General features: G+C 44.4%; 1 protein-coding gene across 3 annotated transcripts in view; it reads left to right on the forward strand.

Moving 5' to 3' along the window:
- LOC137437640 (FRAS1-related extracellular matrix protein 2-like) overlaps nt 1-23,198 on the forward strand; it is a 176,624-nt gene that overhangs the window by 46,213 nt on the left and 107,213 nt on the right. For all 3 annotated transcript variants that reach the window (XR_010986565.2, XM_068132114.2, XM_068132115.2), the window contains exon 3: nt 11,470-11,616. Coding sequence is in view for 2 of the 3 variants with exons in the window: in XM_068132114.2 (XP_067988215.2) it covers nt 11,470-11,616 (147 nt within the window). In the remaining variant the exon portion in view is untranslated. The remainder of the gene's footprint in view (nt 1-11,469; nt 11,617-23,198) is intronic.

Here is a 23,198-nt window from a genome sequence, read left to right on the forward strand (position 1 = left end):
CGGTTCAGTCGTTTTTGCGGTACCTTCGAACGGACAGACAGACAGACAGACAGACAGACAGACAGACGGACGGACATTTGGTGAACTATAGTAAGATAAAAAATGTTTTAAATTCGAACAGTGTGAGTTATCGTACAATGTCCATGTCGGTGTCAAACATGTGAAATCTTAAAGTATTTCCATACCAAAGGAATTCCATTATGGAGGCTCAGGGAAGAGTTTTTATATGAAGGTCTTGAATAGGTAAGAGTCATCAGATGTAAAACAGGAAAACATTAGTTATACAAGAATGTAAAATATACTTTCGGCAAAATATTTTATGTGGCAGTTTCAGTCCTGTTTGCATGGGATTCCTGCCATCATTCCTCCCTGTTTGGCATCTGAGCATCTCGGTCATGATCCTGGGTTGGACAGGTTCAAATCCCATATACTGTGTACATTGTCTCCGTTCTTTTGAATTGAATATGTGTACAAGCTCCTCCATAAGTTTGATGTCATAGTAGGAAAATAAAAACACAATTTATACATGTAGATGGACGTGAGATAGCCAGCTTAAAGCCTGTTAAATTATTTGAAAGCAGAAAGACCAACATTTTTTTATTTGGGATTTTTTTTATTTTTTTTATTTAATTTTTAAAAAATCAAAATTTTTTTTTTGCTAAATGTTATTAAAAAACAACAAAAGCTCCTCATGTCATTGCCATGTTACGGCAACATTTTTGGTCCAGAAGCCCATTACGATGAACAAGATAGACTGCAAATGACCGCCATGTTTAGCGTCCGAGGAGGCTGCAGTGAGTGTGGTTATCACATTCCTCGCACACAGAGCATAAGGAGTACATGAAGTGACATGTTGGACCAGGCACTCCATTCATCATTCCTGAAGGACATCTCTTATGGTCCACCTTGCATTGATTTTGAAGGAATGTTTTTATCCCCACGTTTTGTGAAAAAAGGGGCAATATTGTAATTGGCATCTGTCTGTCTGTCTATCCGTCATGTTATCTCCTAAACGGTTGTGCGAATTTCACTAAACTTGGGAGTTATGATCACCACATGGCAAGAAGGTGCGAGAGCAGCATCGTTTCGGCTCCACACCTGAGGTCCTGAGGCAGGGCCAAAAGGTCAAATACCAAAAAAAGCAATTTCGGGCACGTTTTTAAACATTATTTAATGAAACATTGTATATGTAATTAACATAGGGGGATGCTTGAAATATATACATATTTTTTGGATTTGACACCCGCGTGCATGTCCCACTGGGCGAGGACTTAGGATCACACCCTTTGTCTTCTTTGAACTTAGCTTTAGGTGGGAAGCGTGGGGATTTGCAATGGCGAGCCATCGACTTAGCTCTAGTTTGGTGTGTATTGCATTTCTCTCTCTATATCTATAGATATCTATCTGTTTCTACTTCCTCTATATTATACACTAGCAAATACCACCCATTGCTTTGGTGACGGGAATACCTAGCGAGGGGTGTGGAGAGAGAAAAACGGGAGAAGAAGGGAGAGAGAGAGGTGGATGGGGGGGGGGGGGGGAGATGGGTGGGATGGGGATGGGGAGAAAAAGAGAGAGAAAAGTGAGGGGGAGGGGAGTTAGAAAAGATCATGTGTTATGCTTACACACACACACACACACACACACACACACACACACACACACACACACACACACACACACACACACACACACACACACACACAATATCAAGAGAGGCCAAATGTGGGATCGTTTCTCTTTATGCAACTTTAACATAGGGACTGAAAATTCGTTTCTCGGCTTCTACTGGACGAAATCGGAGGAAATGTCAAAGTTGTAGTGAATGTCCATTAGGGCCAACACAGCCAACCTGTCTTAGGTTATGTTTTCCCTTTGGTAGGTGGACTGCTTGCTCTGTGAATAGGTCTAGATTAGCTGGGCTTGGCATTCAATTCAATCAGTATTATGGTGTCGTCACCAATATCATTATTGGCACCGTATGTCAATATCATTGGCACAATACGTAGGGGTCAATATTGGTTCAATATTGGCACAATACCTAGGGTCCAGGTCCCAACTAGCTGGAGACTTACGGGTTTCGCCCCACGAATCTTATGCCGAACCCACGGGCCCGCGAGCAGGACCGAAAAGGCTGCAAATCCAAAATACAACTGAACAAAAGTAAAAATACATGCGAATCACAAGTTAAAGACCATACTTTGTTCAACAAGAAAAGGAATTAATTCAGCAAAAATTAATCAATTAACTTAGGGATTGGCAACCTTTTTGAGCAGAAGAACCAAACAAAATTAGAACCTTTAGCAGTTCATGCACAAAGAACCAAATTGTACAATTTAAACAAACAATTAACATGGTCTACTTCATTGTGGAAGTGTAATTATGAAATAGTAAATATTTAAGGTTTATATTGGTAATGGAACACAACCGTTACCAAAATGTTCTAAAGTGTCTAAAGAGTCTTAAAAAGGTTGAAAGGGCCTAAAAGCAGGTAATTTAAGAAGGGTCAGAATTGTCTGAAGAGGTCTAAAGGGTCCTAAAACGTATAAAAGAGTCTAAATGTCAATGGGGACTACAGGGTATTAAAATGTCTGAAAGGCGTTAAGGTCGAAAGCATATAAATGGCTTTAAGGATCTTCAGGGTTCTAAAGGGTCTAAGGGTTTTAAGGGTGTATCGGGGTCTTTGGAGTCTTAAGGGGTCTTAAAGAGTAATAGGGGTCTAAAGGGTAAAATGGTTATTAGGGGTCGAAGGGGTCTTAAAAGATCTTCGTGGTTTTGACTGGTCTTAAGGGTCTAAACTCTAAAGGGTCCAAGGGGTTTAAGGGTTCTACAGAGTCTTAAGGGTCTTAAGGTACTGAGGGGTCTTAGGGGTCGAAATGGTCTTGGGGATCTTAGTGTTCTAAAGGGTATTCGGTGTCTAAAGGGTCTGAAGGGTCTTCGGGGTCTAAAGGGTCATAGGGTTCTAAAGGGTCGTAAAGAGTATTCGGGGTCTAAAGGGTAAAAATGTTATTAGGGGTCTTGGGGGTGTTAAAGGGTTTGCTGGGTCTTGATTGGTCTTACTGGAATTAAGGGGCCAAGGGGTCTTAGAGGTCTTAAGAGGTCTTGGGGGGTCTTTAAGGGACTTAGGGGTCTTCAGTGTTTTAGGCATCTTCGGTATATAAACTTTGGGGTCTTAATGGGTGTTAGGGGTCTAAAGCGTCTTAGGTGTCTTCAGTGTCTTAAAGGGAGTTATGGATATTTGAGGGTTTTAGAGGTCTTAATAGCTATAGGGGTCTAATGGATTTTCGCAGTCTAAAGGATCTCAGGGCCCCTTTAGACCATTAATGGGTCTAAAGGGTCTAATGGAATTCATACACATACTCTAATTCTGTGCAGACAAACAAAAAACAGACGGACGGACAGACAAATAGACTAGAAAGCACTCATTGAGCGACACGTGGTGAAAAATAACAAATTATTGCTCCAGCACCCTTAGTTTCTGAGATATTGGCCAAAATGTGGTTTAAACGTTACTAGTGAGGTACCCGTGCTATGCACGGGTGGGAGGCCATAAGCAAACAGACAATGCAGAAACGGCAAATGCTAAAGCATGAAACCAATAAATTCCATTTTCCTGTAGCACCTTCAGTCGCACGTCAGACATGGACAGCAAGTTCGTGAAGGACTTCCATGAAAAACGTACCTGTTCACAAACAAACGGGTACGTTTGTTCCATACCCAGTTCATAGCGAATCTGCATATGGCGATCCGTGAATTCACGTTTAGAAAGTAGAAACCATCATGGCATTCTGTCATTCACTTGAACTCGATATCTCCTTTTTCATTCCAAACAGCATCACTCCAATCACAAATATACATTAATATAATAAACTTTTAACAACATTCGTGACATAAACAAATATTTAAATCCTGATGTGAAGTTCCGTATGGTTGGGTGAATACAATTACGAATTCAAAATCGTAATTGTATTCACTCAATTCAAATCATTCATTGATACTTTAACAAAGCGGTTAACACGATTAACGTTTAACGATTTAACATTACGATTGAATGACGGTTGTATTGGGATATTATCAAACCTGCGCAGCCATAATCTGTCAGCTTCTGCATTCATGGCAGGTTCATAATTCTCATCAAAATCTAAACAGTATTTGTAGAATTTAAATATAAGCCACATCACTGTTCATGAATGAATGAATGATCGTTTCAAGGCCATTTTCCCCGCCAGAGCGGGGGTTAGCCTTGCGGGCCCCATGACAATCATGGTTCCCCATGACAATCATGGTTCCCTGTTTGAGGCAATGTTTTTATGGCCGGATGCCCTTCCTGACGCCAACCCTTGGTCACGCTCTTACGATCTGTTCATGTCGGTAAATATTATACCATCGTGTTTGGAAAAATTGGATAATTGGAGAATTGGGAAAAAATTGGAAAAACAATATAGCCTATTTTACTCCAAAGGGTCCCAGGAATACCCACCCAAAATATTGTTGCGATCGGTTCAGCCGTTTTTGCGGTACCTTCGAACGGACAGACGCACATTTGGTGAATTATAGTAAGATGACGTTGATAGGCAAACTTTTAAGTCCATACGCTTTGCCAATTTGTTGGTTTTCTGTGATAAGTTCAAATTTTAGTTGTTGGAAATTAAACTGAGAGTATTTTCCCATTGAGGGAAAGCCGATACGTCGGTCCAGAGTTATCACCCAAAACATGTTTTGCGTTTTTGCAACGTCACGTCATAATGTGACAACCAATTTTGCAAAGTCAACCAACACATCCACAAAGTTTTGTCAGACGTCGTCCACAACTTTTTCAAATATCATGCTATATATCGTTTTTGGCGATACCTCTCAATTGTGAAGAATCACTTCAAAAATTCTCAGATCCATATCCGGATCCTCACCAAAATCTAATAATTTCGATGATCCATTGTACACACCCAACCGCTCCACCAAAAAAGACACCAAATTTAGTCCAAATGCATCCACAACTTTTTATAATATCCTGTTCATAGACAAACAAACAGACAGACAGACAAACAGACATGGGTGAAACCATAACTTCCATCCACCTTCAGTGGTGGAGGTAACAGAGAACTTTTGATGACTGCAGGTGTGCCAACAATTTGTATATCTATAACAGAAATACAGATATGAATGTGATGATGGATTGTCTGTGTTGTAACTTGATAAGACAGTCGAAAATGTGCAAAGCCCGTGAGATATTCCAATCCCAAATAGTCTGTAGAATGATTGGATTGAAGCCTGTAATTTAGAGTTTTCCAGTGGGGGTCGGTACCCTGGGACCCCCTATCCAGACTTTCTGTAATGCCGGACAATAAAACACTGTTCTGTCTTTTGGATTCGCACCCACCTTGGGAAGTCCCTGGTGACGGGCTTGTATGCGCTGGCGAGTTGTTAGCTACAGTTCTCCAACCTCACAAAGAACTTGGATCGAGGAAGAGGTGATTAGGCCCATCAAAGCCTGTGCTTTTATTACAACTTAAGGTTGTTTGTCCGTGCTCTATCCTTTCGAAATGTTGAACATCAAGCAAGTTAAGCAGCATGTACCATTTTAAAGGTCTTTGGTATGGCTCGCCCATTGTTCGAGCGTCCACCTCCCAGATTCAGAGTGGACGCTCTAACCATTATGCCATTGAGGCTGGTATTAAACAGGCATTTTGCAACTGAGGCTGGTATACAATATAAAATCCCAGGAAAAGCCTAAGTATAATTTTTAGTAAGAACATTCCTTGTTTCATTATGCAGGTTAAAGAGTAACTCATACAGGAGTGTGAAGTGTAATTGAAATGAGAGGGCATCTCTGTGAAAGTCTGAGCATTGTTTGAAACACGTTCGGGAATTGGTGCACAGGTCGGTTTTTTTCCTTCCATTGCACTAACGGCAAAACCCTTGGGTTGTTCTCATGGAAGTTGGACGCTTTGAACTACCGAGGCGTGTCCGAACATGGCTGGTAAAGAAAAGACATGACCACGCCAATGAGAAACCCAAGTAGTTGAACTTCTAATTCAAATGGAAATAAAACAATAAAATATATATATATTTTTTGCATTTTGGCTTTTAGTGGAAGATTTGATGATGAGATAGTTCAGTGTCATGTATACTATGGTGAAGAGATTATGGTTACAAGGAGAGGAAAATCAAAGTGGTGGGGATTCCAAGGCCAGGCCTTTGTGACATAAATAACCACCCAAGTGTAATTTTGAACCTTTATCTTGCAAGTGATCTTGGGCTTTTGGGACGCAGTGATAATTCTTTTCACCGTGGCACATCCATCTAGTTTGCAGCCCTTGGATTAGGGATTCGGAATCGTGCAAGCACAAGCAACATGATGGACAGCAAGGGTCGCAGACAAGGAGAAAGCTTTCTGATTATATGCCTGGTTGGTCTTTGGCTCCACATTTACTGAACAATAAACAATGGAGGCGTTTCCTACTGAGGCCCCATGATTAGTGAGTGTGCTGCTTTCTCCGTCTGGGACAACTTTTGAGTGTGAACAAATGGTGGATGGGAAATGGGGAAGAAAAATAGCCATGGAAGTTGTAGTTTTTTTTTTTCTGTATACTAAGTCAAGGCTCGTGTAAGACCCCAGTTTTGATCAGCTAGCATCCTTCTTCTTGCCTATTCTTTGAGATCGCATGGTAAAGGTGAGATTATAATGTTCAAGTCGTAGGTTGTGACGCAAGGAAACAAAATTCAAATTGAACTTTCAAGACTCAACCTATGGTGATGAGTGATGACATTTCAGCATATGATTGTGGCAATGGCTCTAGGTCTAGGAAGTGTGATCAGCTGTTATATGCAGGCTTTATGGATAAGAGTATTAGACAAATAGTTGAAAGCTAGTTTAAAATACATTTTTAAAAAAAACATCTAATGCCCGTCCGCCTCTAAAAAAGCATCTAAAAATGATCTAAAAATCATCTTTCGAGAAAGCATCTAAAAATGCAAAGCTCGTCCGCGTCCGTTTGTATTCAGCAGTCTTCATCTTCTTCAGTATGCTCAAAATAACGAAGACAGTTTGAAAAAGACACAAAATGAAAATTGATGATTTATGCTACCTTAACCTTTGACCTTTTTATCTAAAAAAAAAACAATCGACTTCTACCTTTTGATTAGAGAACCGATTCAGTGACCCGATATGGAAATTCTTTAAATTCCAGGTGATTCGGTTGAAAATTGATGATTTATGCAACCTTGACTTTTGACCTTTGGATCTAAAAAAACCCAAAAAACAATCGGCTTCTAGCTTTTGATTGGTGAACCAAGTCAGTGACCGAATATGCAAATTCTTAACATTTCAGGTCAATTGGATGAAAATTGATGATTTTATGTGACACTGACCATGTTTGGGGGTGGGGGGGGGGGGGGAGTTTTTTTTAACTTCTGCAGCTAGGCCTTTTGACCTTTTGACAAAATTATTAATTTGCCTACTCCATATTATCATGATAAAGCTTTGTTGAAAATTTGATGAATGAATGAATGAATGATCGTTTTAAGGCCATTTTCCCCGCTAGAGCGGGGGTTAGCCTTGCGGGCCCCATGACGATCATGGTTCCCTGTTTGGGGCAATGTTTTTATGGCCGGATGCCCTTCCTGACGCCAACCCTTGGTCACGCTCTTACGATGCGCAGGGATACGGTGTACCTATTCTAAATCGGGGTACACACCGGGACACCGTATTATCACAATAAAGCTTTGTTGAATTTTTATTTCTTTATTTTCATCTCTTCCCAACTTCCCTTTCCAACTTTCCATCTTTTACCTCACGGGCTTTGCACATTTTCGGCTGTCTTATCAGGTTACAACACAGACAATCCATCATCACATTCATATCTGTATTTCTGTTACGACTTTCTCCCCTTTCTTTTCAGTATTTTCCCTTTCCCTGCATTTTTCATTTGCATTTGTCCAGGTTGACCATCTCCTCCTTCACCCCCTTTCCCATCAGTGAATGTGTATGTATTAAGTAGACAGCTCCTAATTAAATAGCACACCCAAGTGCGATAATGACCCATCACACCAGTGTGACATTAATCTGGTCATGCAGGTTTGACGGTGCACGTCAGGGTTTGAGATTACAACCATATTAGAATTTTTTTTGGGCAAATACCCCCATCGATCCCCCAAACACAAATGTTGGGGGGGGGGTGGGGGGGGGGGAGATTTTTATGTTTCCGCAGCCAGAGGAGTCATGTGTGTGCGTAGCAGATCTTTGTAACCTCGATAACTTGTGAACGACTGAAGGGATTCCAACCAAACTGTGATACAAAGATGGACTAATTAAATTTTGGGGTCAAAGGGCATAGGTCAACGGTCATGTGACGTGTACATGAAAATTTTGTTACCGCAATGACTTGTGATCCACAGATGGGATTTCAACCAAAATGGCGAAGGCATGGACTGATTCAATTTTGGGTTCAGTAGATCAAAGGTCATGTGCTCTTGGAAAATCATTTTCACGTCATAACTCAACTTTGAAGCATCTAATGTTCTCTCTCTTATCACTTGCACTCACTCTCTCTCGTGTGACCCTTAATTTTTCGTGTGACCCTTAATTGAGAGGAAACATAACAGTGGGTTGACGTCTAATGTGGGTGGAGGCAAACCCATCGACACATCGACATTAAAACATATTTTCTACTTGCACTAGTTTTTCATGTCCGAGCAAGAATGATCACCAATTAATTCAAGCTTGTGATCATAATATTTATTAATGCTTTGCTTTTTATTACAATGCAATCTAATAAATAGAAATTGTCTTCTGTCTATGTCTGTCTCTCTGTCTGTCTGTATGTTCACTTTTTTTGCAAAGACTGCATCGCTCACCACCACATTTGGCACACAGACCAAGTCGGACCCGGTATTGTCCTAAGGATATTTTCATCCTTTAAAGGCCACATTTCCTTCTTTTATTACCCGTTCCCTGCGCAGCAGGACATGGGGTTTTGCAATCACTTCTGTGTGTGTGTGTGTGTGTGTGTCTGTCTGTCCAGGCCATAACTTTTTACCATTTGAGCTATTGTCATTAAATTTGTAATAAAGTTTTATTATTATTTATTTAGTAAAGAAAGGTAATTAATAATTTTGTCAAAAGGACGAAAGGTCAAAGGTCAGCGTCACATAAAATCATAAATTTTCATCCAATTGACCTGCAATTTAAATTTAACATTTGAGTTCTGTCATCAAATTTTTAACAAAGCTTTATTATTATAATTTTGTTTCATATTATAATCTCAATCTCAATATAATCTCAAATTTATATAATATTATAATCTCAATATAATCTCAAAATTATATTATAATTTTATATTATAATGTCAATCACCATGCAGGGTCTTTGGGATCTTGGAGTCTTTTAGGTCTTTTGGATGTTTGGTGTATTTTTGGTCTTTGGGGACTATGAGGGTCTTCAATGACTTTTGGGTATTTTGGGTCCTCAGGGTCTTTTTGTTCTTAAAGGGTTTGGTTCTAAAGGGCGTTAGGGTTCTAATAGCGAGGTGGCTATAACACCCATTATCAGGGTAAATTGTTGACGTTATGATACAAGCATGAAACTTGGTAGTTACGTTCTTATATAGACGCTCTTTAAATCCAGCTAATTCGCCAACTGGAAAATTCAACATGGCGTCCATTTTTTCAAAATGGCCGCCAAAATTGCAAAAATGTGCCATGAACGTTTTAATATTGAATTTAGGACGTGAAGTATCAATACAAAATCACAGAACTACACATTATCGATAAGAGGTGATTAAATGTTTCAATTCACCTCATTCTACCTCTGACGAGGGTAACCAGAAAGGCACACCTGCGCCAGGACGAACATTGAACAGTTTACGTTTTGTATCCACTGATACATTTTCGTCATAAGCTTCGTCACAAGTCATTGACAACTTTTTGAGATGTCCTGCTATATGTCGTTTTTGGCCCCATCTCTCAATGGTGAAGAATCACTTAAAACATTATCGTATCCGGATCCGAATCTTCACTGAAATCGAATCAATTATTTGTCACACACCCAAACTATGCACCCAATTTCATCCGAATCCGTCCATACCATTTTGAGATATCCTGCTTACAGATATAGTCAGACACACATAGATAGACATTTTTTTTTTTTTTTTTTTTTTTTTTTTTTTTTGTATACAAGATCGAGGCTCGTGAAAGAGCGAACATTAATCACACAGAAAGACAAACCGACACATAAAACATATAACATAGGGAGCGGTAGACAAGATGGGGAGAGAGGGGGAAGGACACAAACACAACATTTGAGAGCAGGGACCGAGAGACATGGAGACATCGAGAGATCTGAGAGAGGGCGAGGGCTTTGGGGGGGGGGGGGCGTGGGAAGGGGGCAGTGGGAGAGGTATAAAACATATGGACACTGCCAGGACTTCCAGGAAAGAAGTTGGAATTTCAAACAAGGTGGATCTGGGGTGAATTAGCGGGGGTAGAAAAGATCAAGGTTTTGGATGGGGGAAGATAAGAGATATGAGATGGTGGTGAACAGCTGTTTTAAAGACCTGGAGGGAGGAGTGGGATTGAAGGGAGTGAGGGAGTTTGTTCCAGAGGCGGGAGAAAAGAGGAATGAAAGAGTGAAGGTGAGCGGAGAGCCGAGATTTCGGCAGTTTAACCATCAGAGGGTTGCTGGCAGATCTTGTGCGACCTGTAGGAATATTTGGGGGACAGAGCACAGAGAGAGCTGGGGGTGCAAGGCCGGAGAGGAGTCGGTAGAAGACAGAAAGACCACCTACCTGCCTACGGTGAGTGAGTGAAAGGCCCTCAGAGATAGCTTCATCGCGGGAGATTCCAATAATTCTGAAAGCTTTGGTTTCAACAGCGTGAAGCCGAGCTAGGTGTGAGGCAGGAGCACCGGCCCATAGGGGAGAACAGTATTCCATTGAGCTGCGGATGAAAGCCTTGTATGTGGTGAGGAGCTCAGGTGTGCCGAGGAAGGACTTCGCACGACGGAGGATGCCCAGTCGGCGACTGGCTTTGGAGGCCAGCTTGGAAATGTGGTTTTCCCAAGAAAGATCATGGCAGATAGTGAGACCCAAAATCTTGAGCGACAGAACTTCTTGGAGAGGATTGTTGAGAAAGTAGATGGGAGGGTTGTCCAGTCGATCTTTTCGGAGAGACATAGTAAGAGTGTGAGATTTGTCAGGATTGAAAGACATGTTCCACTTGTTTGACCAGTCTGTGATTTAACATGCCACGTCGTCTCAATTTTAAGTTTGACATGTGTGAAAACATAACCTCCGTCCAACTTCCGTGGCAGAAGTAATGATTTGAACCCGAGTCACAGCAAGGTGCGGCACGCGCTATAACAGGTGAACACCAACCAGGTCAATGTATGTCCAAAAATAGTGTGTGACAGCCGACGGGTGTGGGATTCCAATGATAAAATCTGAAGCGATTTCACACTGCCGTCCTCCCTAACAGGTGGAAACACTCAACAGCGGCAGCCGTTTTTGCTCACTTGGGCCTGGATATCGATGGAGCACAACTACTACCACGTGGAAGAGAAAGACAAAACCCTGACGATAACGTTACGGCGGCGGGGATACTTAGGGGAAACATCCTTTGTTAGTAAGTATCAGCAATTGCCTGCATTTATCATTCACATGTGACATAAATGTGACATAAATGTGAATTTGCTGCTTTTTAATTGTTTTACACACACACACACACACACACACACACACACACACACACACACACACACACACACACACACACACACACACATATAACAATAAAAAGAACAATCAGAGATTGCAAACCCTCACCATGATGTATGTTCAGTGGTTTTTAAGGCTTTTGTGTTAAAGCAAATATGGCGGCCGAACCACGTGACCGATGACGTCATCATTTTATTTTTTTCTAAACTAATTACCCTCGCCAGAGGAGAGGGTATTTCATTTGAGTCCGTTTGTTTGTCTGTTTGTCTGTCTGTCTGTCTGTCTGTCTGTCTCTTTGTCCGCACAGAATAAATATGATTTTCTCTGCAACCGTTGATCCGATTGACAGGAAATTTTCACCATAGGTGCATCTCCACCTGCAGAATTTTTAAATGATAATTATGACGTCATAGGTCACGTGGTTCGGCCGCCATCTTGGAAAAAACAAAAAAATTGCACCTCTATATCTCCGAAAGCACTGAATAGAAAAAATTGAGACGTGGCTCATTGTAAAGAACTCTCCATCGGGAATAAAATATGTTAATGATGATGTCATAGGTGCCTCCATTATGACGTCATAATTCGACAAGTACAAAACTTCATCCAATCAAGATGCAATTTATTGAGCATAATCTAGGAATAAATTAGTTTAGAAATAAAAAATGATGACGTCATCGGTCACGTGGTTCGGCAGCCATATTTGATTTAACACAAAAGCCTTAAAAACCAATGAAAATACATCATGGCGAAGGTTTGCAATCTCTGATTGCTCTTTTTCTTGTTTATTCCTAGATTATGCTCAAGAAATTTCATCTTTATCGGATGAAGTTTTGTACTTGTCGAATTATGACGTCATAATGGAGGCACCTATGACATCATCATAAACATATTTTATTCCCCATGGAGAGTTCCTTACAATGAGCCACGTCTCAATTTTTTCTATTCAGTACTTTCGGAGATATAGAGGTGCAACGTTTTTCGGTTTTTCCAAGATGGCGGCCGAACCACGTGACCTAGGACGTCATAATTATCATTAAAAAATTCTACAGGTGTAGATGCACCTATGGTGAAAATTTCCTGTCAATCGGACCAACGGTTGCAGAGAAAATCATATTTATTCTGTGCGGACAAAGAGACAGACAGACAGACAGACAAACAGACAAACAAACGGACTCAAATGCAATACCCTCTCCTCTGGCGAGGGTAACAAGATACACATACACACACATACACATACACATACACACACACACACCACACACACACACACACACACATACACACACACACATATATAACAAGATACACACACATACTGCACACACACACATCTCGTTTTTTCATTTCTGTTTCTCACAATTCTATCTCTCTCTTTTATTCACACACACACACACACACACACACACACACACACACACACACACACACACACACACACACACACACACACACACACACACACACACACAATTAATTGTACAGTATCGGTTGTTCCTAAACTTAAATATAAATAATTTAAAGGATTGTTGTAAATGATGTTAATTTCACAACATCCCATATTCAACTTTATTTAAATTGCAAACCTCAATCATAGTTTATCCACCTAAAGCAAGAACCTTAACCCGTAAGCAATTGACTAGTTTCCCGACTGCATGGATCATCAGTTGGGCACCGTTCTTCCTCGAGGTTTCGATCCTTTCAGCCCAGGACCTCTCCAAACGGCCGATCCACAACCTCGATCATGGATCCACATCAATAGATGGTACATCAGTAGATCCACAACCTCAGTTGCGTCCAGGCAGTCAGTCAACCCATCAATGCACCAACATATTGCATCGCACATTTGCTACAGGTCAATAGGTAAACTATTGTTACGGTCCGCGGTTAAGGATGTTGTTTGCCGAGCGGAGGCACCGCGGCCTAACAGTTTCCCCGATTCACCCGATTCACCCGACGTTGGCCGTATCGCGCCACAGCTATTCAATGAGGGAAAAGACAAAGACGACGGATGTGAAGAAAAGGAATAAGAAGACGAAGGCAAAAAGGTTTGAAAATACTACTAAATTTATTTACTATGTACAGGCTCAAAAAAACCAAGGAGAAGGAAAGATAAGAAAATAATATACAGAAGCTTTTTAGAGACACAGTGAAAATCGCTAGCTTATCTAAACAGACTTAATTAATACCCAGGACAGAACAATCGAAGACGACTCACACGGGGAATGATGATAGGAATCGCAGGTGGATGTTTTGAGGGAGAGGGAGGTCCAACGGGTCCTGCAGCATGATCGGCGCGTTGGGCAGCCGCCGTTCCTTCGCGGCCCTGCTCCAAACTGCCGTCCAGGCCCCAAGCGGCTGTTGAGTGTTGTTGCTGCTGAGGACGCTGCTGCTGGCGAGCAAGGCGACGAATAGCAGGCTTTGTGCTTCCCTGGATGATCTCCTTTGAGCAAGAATCGCTGCTGGATGATCTCCCTTCTCTCTCTTTGACCTCACAACCCAGCTCTCTCTTGGACCCTTTTACTCAGCTCTCCTCTGATGACCCAGCTCTTTTCTTTGCACCTCACCACGCAGCTCAGCTCTCTTTGCAGCTCTTTTCTTTGCACCTCACCACGCAGCTCAGCTCTGACGACCCAACTCAGCCCTGGTCACTCTTGCGCGCGCGCTTTTATAGCGCCTCCGGCGATTAAGCCGCCGGCCTTCAGAACACGCCCATCGGTGTGCTCACCTCGGCCCTGGTTGGTCGCGCGATCCTCTGGCTCCGCCCTTGATGACGACGGGCGGGCACGCCTTTCTTCCCCAACCCAAGCAAATGTTCAATGGCGGCAATTGTAGTTGGCAATGCGAATGGCAATTGACGAAAGGGGAAATGGAGGTTTTGGGAATGGGAATGAAGGATGAAGGGAATCTATCTTTTTCACTTGGTGCAATGGAGTGTCATTCTTATGGAAGACAAGGCCTTACCCTAAAACACATAATAAGGATATAAACTACTGAACAAGGGTATTATAGTGTCCTTCAATGGATGCTTTATGGAATTAACTACCGGGACGCCCTTTGACCTTTACACAACATTGGAGGCAGGAGGGGCCAGAATCAAACAATGTTACACAGCAATTTACCACAATACAACGCAATAAAAAAAATACAATCCTCATATCCGCAACACTGCACCCTCCTCCTCTTAGGCACTTCCCGGCCTACAACTTTAATTTAGTGTGACACGTAGGTGTAGTTCCCTCTACTTTTAACCTGACCCTGAGTGCGACAGCTTTAAAACATAAATAAATATGTCCCGCTGCTCCATCGCACCCTACCTAACAGACCCACGCCCACAGTTAACCGAATTGCGGAATGGTCTTCAAACTACACACTGACGGTGGGGAGAATTATTTACAGTGACGCTATTTTATTTACAAAACGCAACCCAGGACCTGTGATTGTTCTTTCTGGGGGGGAGACAGTCTGCTCAGCATCGACGCACCATGAAAGCACCCAAAACGCACCAACACACCCTCTAGCACCAATCGGTGCACAGTCATCACTGTCCATCAAAATAAAACCAACAACCCCTAACCCTGCAGGTGGTCTCTTGCTCTTCGGCTCCCTCTGCTGGCTATTACTATCTTCCAGGTGTTGTCATCTTCTTTGCTGGCAGCCTATTTGGATTAATAAAATGCACCCAACGTGTCCATGTTTATTTTATTTATGGCCCACAGGGGGCCGACTACGTGTGGTTCACCTGTGGGGCATCGGTGCCCTGTGGCCAAGGTCCGCCAGCAAGATTTCGGGCCCTCATGGCCGGTTCCAGCAGAGGGGCCATGCCCCAACCCATGGGGTCCATCAGTGGTGCTCGGCCACAGACATGTGGTCCATAATGTGGTGCATCGATGCAGACAGCTGGTTCTGGGAGTTCCGGGCGCACAATGGCGGACTCACGCACGCTCCCCTCAGCGCCCAGTGGCGCTCAGGTCCTCATGTGGGAGACAAAGGGGGGAAGACAGATGAGCGAGGGGTAAGGTCACAAGGGTACACATCAATAAGGCAATGCAAGGTGAAGTGCGTACGGAGAGCGAAGTGAGAAAGCTCGTCCCTACCATACGTCACCCCCCTGTCACCTACACTACCCTTGCCCTTACCCCATATTTACAAAAATCTACACATTTACAAATTCGTCGCTAATGTCACGTCTTCCCCATATTTCCCCTATACCAAATTCGTCTTCACTCCCTCTACACAGAATTTGCCATCACCAATTCATCATCAATCCTCATAAGGAGGAAGAGATGGAACACAAAGCACAATGTCACACCCACGTCATGATGCATCTCACATTCCAAACATCTGCACAATAAAAATAATAAAACATGGCATGGTGTGGAGTTACGTCACCTCAGGTGAGTGGATGCAGATGGTGCGAGGAGATCTTCATCCTAACTACTTTCTAAATGACATTAACACACGTTACACTACCCGGGGTCTTTCCCTGCCAATCCATTGGCCAACTTACACTATGGGTTCTAAAAACCAATTCCCATTGACCAAACTGTGGTGCTTCTCAATTTGGGGTCTCACTCCCCCGATTCATCTCCCGGTGCCCTTGCACAATTTCTGGGCTGGGTCGTGCAGCTCTCCCAGCAGGTCTACCCACCTGCACACCTCCACCACTGTAGTTGCCACCCGAGCTTACCTAGCTCCTCACCCTAACCTAACTAACTGGGGAAGGCCCCTCCTGGCTCTGTCACCCCTTGGTGCCCTCTGGCACTTGGCTACCCGGGTCCGTCCTCCGGATCCTCGGGCCCCATCCACAACTACCGGCTCCCAGAGCCCACCTGCGGCCTCACCTGGCTGACATCCTCACAGTGGTGGAGTGCCCAAACCAACTACACACACTAACAGGCTACACGCCCAGCCATTTCCACAACACTAATGCACCCATCCAAATACCATTCTTTCACCACGCACCACAGATGCCAATATCCAACCACAATTTACCTATACCCTCTACCTAACACTTACACTACCCGCCCCGGGTATTCGTGATGGGGGTCCATCCTTCCCCCATTCACACCTTCGCACCATCCACTCCACTCCATAGTTTCCACCATACTCACTCCACGACCATCCATTCCAATACTCCATATACTCCACACTACCATTTATTCCATACACCTGTTCCTCATACCTGTTGTTGCACACCTGTGCACTCACACCTGGTGCCACCTGCACCCTCCTCCTCTTCCTGGACCAGTTGGTCAACACAACACACATCACCATTCCTCACTCAAACACTGCTCCATACACCTGTTCAGTTGCACACCTGCGCAATCACACCTGTTCCTCACACTCATTTACTCATACCCTGCTCAATACACTTGAATACACCTCCAACACTCACACGGCATCATCTCATCTAACTACTCCCCTCTGAAACTTGCGCTTCCCCGTCGCCCCTTTAAACTATTGCGCTCCCACGTCATTATCATCCACACTAAACTACCTACGTCCCCACTACAGGTATCCTTGTCACTACCTAACCTTAACGTTACCTAATGTCAATCTCTAGGGCCCTACACATTATCCAAACCCACCCGGGCTAGTTTTCACTGCCATAAACCCCATAACTCTAGTGCTCCTTTGCCCCCGCTGTGAGGGATGGTGGATTGGCCATCCCATCACATGGGGCATCTCTTACTATAAATTTTGCTCGTCCAATTTCCAACCAATCAAAAATTTGCCAATTACTGCCAATTCTATTCACTTTTCTAAATTTCGGATCAAAACCACTATCACTATTATCATCATCACAGTCCGCTATATCCTAGCCTCGGTGCGTCATGACATCATTAAACTTGGCTTCGTAAAGCCGAGCAATGAATTCGGGTGGTTTGGTCGCCTGCAGGTTGAATCCGTCCAGCTTTCGGTTCAAGGGAGGTGGTTTGGTCGGGCCGAGATTCCACGCATCATCTCGGCGCGGCACCTTGCGATCCCGGGCCCGATGACCGAGGCTCGCCCGATCGGAACCCCGTCCCCGCGAGGGGGCACCGTGCCGCTTCCTCCCACTCGCCCTTGAACCGGACCGGTCGCCTCGCCCGCCAAGGCCCGGACTCGACCGTGCAGGGCGGGGCCAAGCCCGAATCGGCAACGACGCTTCGAAGAGAAGCGACGCAGCATCGATCCGCGCCGGGCCTCGCATCCAACAAAGTACACCGCGCACCGTGTGCTCGCATCGGCTATCCGTCGCCTTAAACGCTAACCCGTCCAACGTCGATGCTTTACTCGCATGCCCACACGCACACGCGACCCTTTTGACACTCACAAAACCCGGCATTCCAACGCCGTCCGTCCATTCCACCAACACACTCCCTGTTACACACCACACCTCTTGCGCACACCTCGGTCCACACCTCTCCTCCGTTACGTCCTCCGTAACACTCACCATGGGCGTGCACTCTTGCATCCACCCACTAACGCGCTCAGATGGGCTCTCCCACACTCGTGGTACCACCAACCCAGGTGTGCTTCCTCGCACACGTTCCACCACCACCTTACTCTCCGTGTCACACTCACCCTCGCACGTACACTCCGTATTGCTCTCACTCCCTGTGTCACACCCCGTACACCCCGACGTGCATTCTCGCTCGCACTCGGTATCACACTCGCGCTTCGTAACACGCTCACCCTTTGACGCACACTTTTTCCTCACACGCATGCCATTTTTACTCACACTGGACCCTTCACCAACGCCCGGATGCTTCCTCGATCCCAAGTGCGCGAAAATTCTTTTGTCGCCAAACATCCTCTTACAAAATCTCCCCGCACAATACACAGCACGACTCACCTGGGGGATTCCCTTCTCCACGCGCACCTGCAAACTCTTTATTTGGTTAGTGAGCACACCATTATGAGTTGAGCACAGGCCTTGCACATTTTCCATTTCTCCCTGCAATTCCCGGGCTACCTCCGTCATCTCTTCAATTTTAATTCCCAGCACTGCTTTTTCTTTATTCACCTCGACGACCGCTGGCTTTAATAAAACACCCTCCTCTACCTCAGCGGTCGCCGGCTGCTCCAAACCCCGTGTCGCGATTTCTACCCCGGTCCAGTTACCCGTGCTTTTCTCAACTTCGTTCAACCAGTGCTTCTCGACCCACGTTACCTCGTCGTGCACCCCTGGGACCCTTTCGCCCAACTCGCGGTCTCTGTCCCTCTGCTCCCTTTCCTCCCTATCGGCCCTCATTTCGCCCATCCTGCGATCCGTGATCTCCCCACATTCGTCTATTTTTGCCATTAATTGGTCCATAAAAAATCGCATGTACCCTGGTATCTCTGGCTCGGCTGCCGCGACCACGTGCGCAGCGCAATTTGGTGCTGCTACGGTCACGGGCGCGGCAAAATTTGGTGCCGCTACAACCACGTGCGCGATGGCTCCATTTTGTGCGCCTGAAACCTCCTCAACCACATTGCCAATGTTCTCCTCTACTTCGTCCCTCTGATCCTGGGTTACTCCTAACCCCTCCTCTAGCTCACCCACCTGCATCCGATTGCCTTGACCAGCCATGGCGCGATTTCAAAATTCGGGTTTTTCTTTAACAAAACAAATTTCGGCCGCTCCAAATTTTGACCAAATTTTTTTTTTAAATGTTTTAAAAATTTGGTTCGGGCCCCGAATTCCACACCCAGACACCAATTGTTACGCCAATTGTACAATTGTGTCCAAAATTTGGGCGAAATGAATTTAGTCCCAGGTCCGAATCCGACACTCCTGACACCAATTGTTACGGTCCGCAGTTAAGGATGTTGTTTGCCGAGCGGAAGCACCGCGGCCTAACAGTTTCCCCGATTCACCCGATTCACCCGACGTTGGCCGTATCGCGCCACAGCTATTCAATGAGGGAAAAGACAAAGACGACGGATGTGAAGAAAAGGAATAAGAAGACGAAGGCAAAAAGGTTTGAAAATACTACTAAATTTATTTACTATGTACAGGCTCAAAAAAACCAAGGAGAAGGAAAGATAAGAAAATAATATACAGAAGCTTTTTAGAGACACAGTGAAAATCGCTAGCTTATCTAAACAGACTTAATTAATACCCAGGACAGAACAAACGAAGACGACTCACACGGGGAATGATGATAGGAATCGCAGGTGGATGTTTTGAGGGAGAGGGAGCTCCAACGGGTCCTGCAGCACGATCGGCGCGTTGGGCAGCCGCCGTTCCTTCGCAGCCCTGCTGCAAACTGCCGTCCAGGCCCCAAGCGGCTGTTGAGTGTTGTTGCTGCTGTGGACGCTGCTGCTGGCGAGCAAGGCGACGAATAGCAGGCTTTGTGCTTCCCTGGATGATCTCCTTTGAGCAAGAATCGCTGCTGGATGATCTCCCTTCTCTCTCTTTGACCTCACAACCCAGCTCTCTCTTGGACCCTTTTACTCAGCTCTCCTCTGACGACCCAGCTCTTTTCTTTGCACCTCACCACGCAGCTCAGCTCTCTTTGCAGCTCTTTTCTTTGCACCTCACCACGCAGCTCAGCTCTGACAACCCAGCTCAGCCCTGGTCACTCTTGCGCGTGCGCTTTTATAGCGCCTCCGGCGATTAAGCCGCCGGCCTTCAGGACACGCCCATCGGTGTGCTCACCTCGGCCCTGGTTGGTCGCGCGACCCTCTGGCTCCGCCCTTGATGACGACGGGCGGGCACGCCTTTCTTCCCCAACCCAAGCACATGTTCAATGGCGGCAATTGTAGTTGGCAATGCGAATGGCAATTGACGAAAGGGGAAATGGAGGTTTTGGGAATGGGAATGAAGGATGAAGGGAATCTATCTTTTTCACTTGGTGCAATGGAGTGTCATTCTAATGGAAGACAAGGCCTTACCCTAAAACACATAATAAGGATATAAACTACTGAACAAGGGTATTATAGTGTCCTTCAATGGATGCTTTATGGAATGAACTACCGGGACGCCCTTTGACCTTTTCACAACAATGGAGGCAGGAGGGGCCAGAATCAAACAATGTTACACAGAAATTTACCACAATACAACGCAATAAAAAAAATACAATCCTCATATCCGCAACACTATATTTGAGGTTTTACATGTAATTAATTATTTAGTTTCTTTTAACTTGTAACATCTAGCCGTTACTGTACAATTAATTATAGTTTGTGGTTTTCATGCTTTGAAATGTAGTTGAACAAACATAAAATATCATATAAATGTAGTTTAACAAACATATTAAAATCACATCAACAAAGAATAAACATATAAATATATGAGAAACAGTATCGTGGATTTTCCACCAAAAGAAATGTCAATCATCACACACATCTCGTTTGTTCATTTCTGTTCCTCACAATTCTATCTCTCTCTTTTATTCACACACACACACACACACACACACACACACACACACACACACACACACACACACACACACACACACACACACACACACACACACACACACACACACACACATAATAAGATACACACACACACACACACACATACATACACACATACACATAGACACACACACACACACACACACACACACAGACACACACACACACACGCACAGACACATACACACACATACATAATAAGACACACACACATACACACATACATACACACATACACATAGACACACACACACACACCCACACACACACATACATACACATACACATAGACACACACACACACACATACATATACACACACACACATACACATACACACACACACACACACACATACATAATAAGATACATACACACACACACACACACACACACACACACACACACACACACACACACACACACACACACACACATATACACACACACACACACGCACACACACACATACACAAAGACACACACATACACACACACACACATACACACACTCACACACACACACATAGACACACACATACACTTTCTGATTGTTCATAAAATGCGTATTACATCAAAATCAAAGTTTTATTTGTGTTCAAGCAGAACTTGTGTGTGTCGTGGGGAAAAGAGGGGAAAGTCAGACAATTCGTCGATTTGACTCCACTGATAGTACAACATTACTGTACTTGGCAAAATAAAAGGTCATAGTTCAAAGGGTTTGGGTGTAACGACAGCGAGGGGTGGATTTCGGGGGGGGGGGGGGGGGTTGTTTGTTCGGGGGTGCTATACTGGCCCCGATTATTGGTCCAAAAGCTTTTGTCCGCAGTTTCGATGAAATGTCGAATGGCAATTGCTTGGAGAATGAAAGAGAGAAAAAGAAAGACGATGTTCAAAGAACCCGGGTCACTTTTGGGATAACGATCATTAATAAATGATAATGGATGAACACTACTCTTATTTTATGGGACCCTTGCACACACACCTCCCGGTAATTGAACTCTTTTTGTAATTGCACTTTTTACTCGGCCTGCTCATTAAGAGGCACATACCTGGAAATGTCTGCATTGTGTCTGACAGTCGAATAACTGCTTTGGTGTCTTCCCGTTTCTTGTGTGCAATTAGAGGCCAAACAAGAGACATTCTTGGAAGTTCTCATTTGCTGGCTATTGTGTCATGTGACCCATTGGATAGCCCCGGTATTGTCATGTAACCCATTGGATAACCCCGGTATTTTCATGTGACCCATTGGATAGCCCCGGTATTGTCATGTGACCCATTGGATAGCCCCGGTATTGTCATGTGACCCATTGGATAGCCCCGGTATTGTCATGTAACACATTGGATAGCCCCAGTAATGTCATGTGACCCATTGGATAGCCCTAGTATTGTCATGTGACCCATTGGCTGGCCTGGTATTGTCATGTGACCCATTGGATAGCCCCGGTATTGTCATGTGACCCATTGGATAGCCCTAGTATTGTCATGTGCCCCATTTGATAGCCCCCGTATTGTCATGTGACCCAAAGGATAGCCCTGGTATTGTCATGTGCCCCATTAGATAGCCCTGGTATTGTCATGTGCCCCATTAGATAGCCCTGGTATTGTCATGTGACCCAAAGGATAGCCCTGGTATTGTCATGTGACCCAAAGGATAGCCCTGGTATTGTCATGTGCCCCATTAGATAGCCCTGGTATTGTCATGTGCCCCATTAGATAGCCCCGGTATTGTCATGTGACCCATTGGATAGCCCTGGTATTGTCATGTGCCCCATTAGATAGCCCTGGTATTGTCATGTGCCCCATTAGATAGCCCTGGTATTGTCATGTGCCCCATTAGATAGCCCCGGTATTGTCATGTCACCCATTGGATAGCCCTGGTATTGTCATGTGCCCCATTAGATAGCCCTGGTATTGTCATGTGCCCCATTAGATAGCCCCGGTATTGTCATGTGACCCATTATATAGCCTCGGTATTGTCATGTGACCCAAAGGATAGCCCCGGTATTGTGTCATGTGACCCAAAGGATAGCCCCGGTATTGTGTCATGTGACCCATTGGATAGCCCCGGTATTGTGTCATGTGACCCATTGG

The sequence above is a fragment of the Myxine glutinosa genome, chromosome 12 (genome assembly GCF_964187855.1).
Source record: "Myxine glutinosa chromosome 12, kmMyxGlut1.1, whole genome shotgun sequence".
Classification (NCBI taxonomy): domain Eukaryota; kingdom Metazoa; phylum Chordata; class Myxini; order Myxiniformes; family Myxinidae; genus Myxine; species Myxine glutinosa.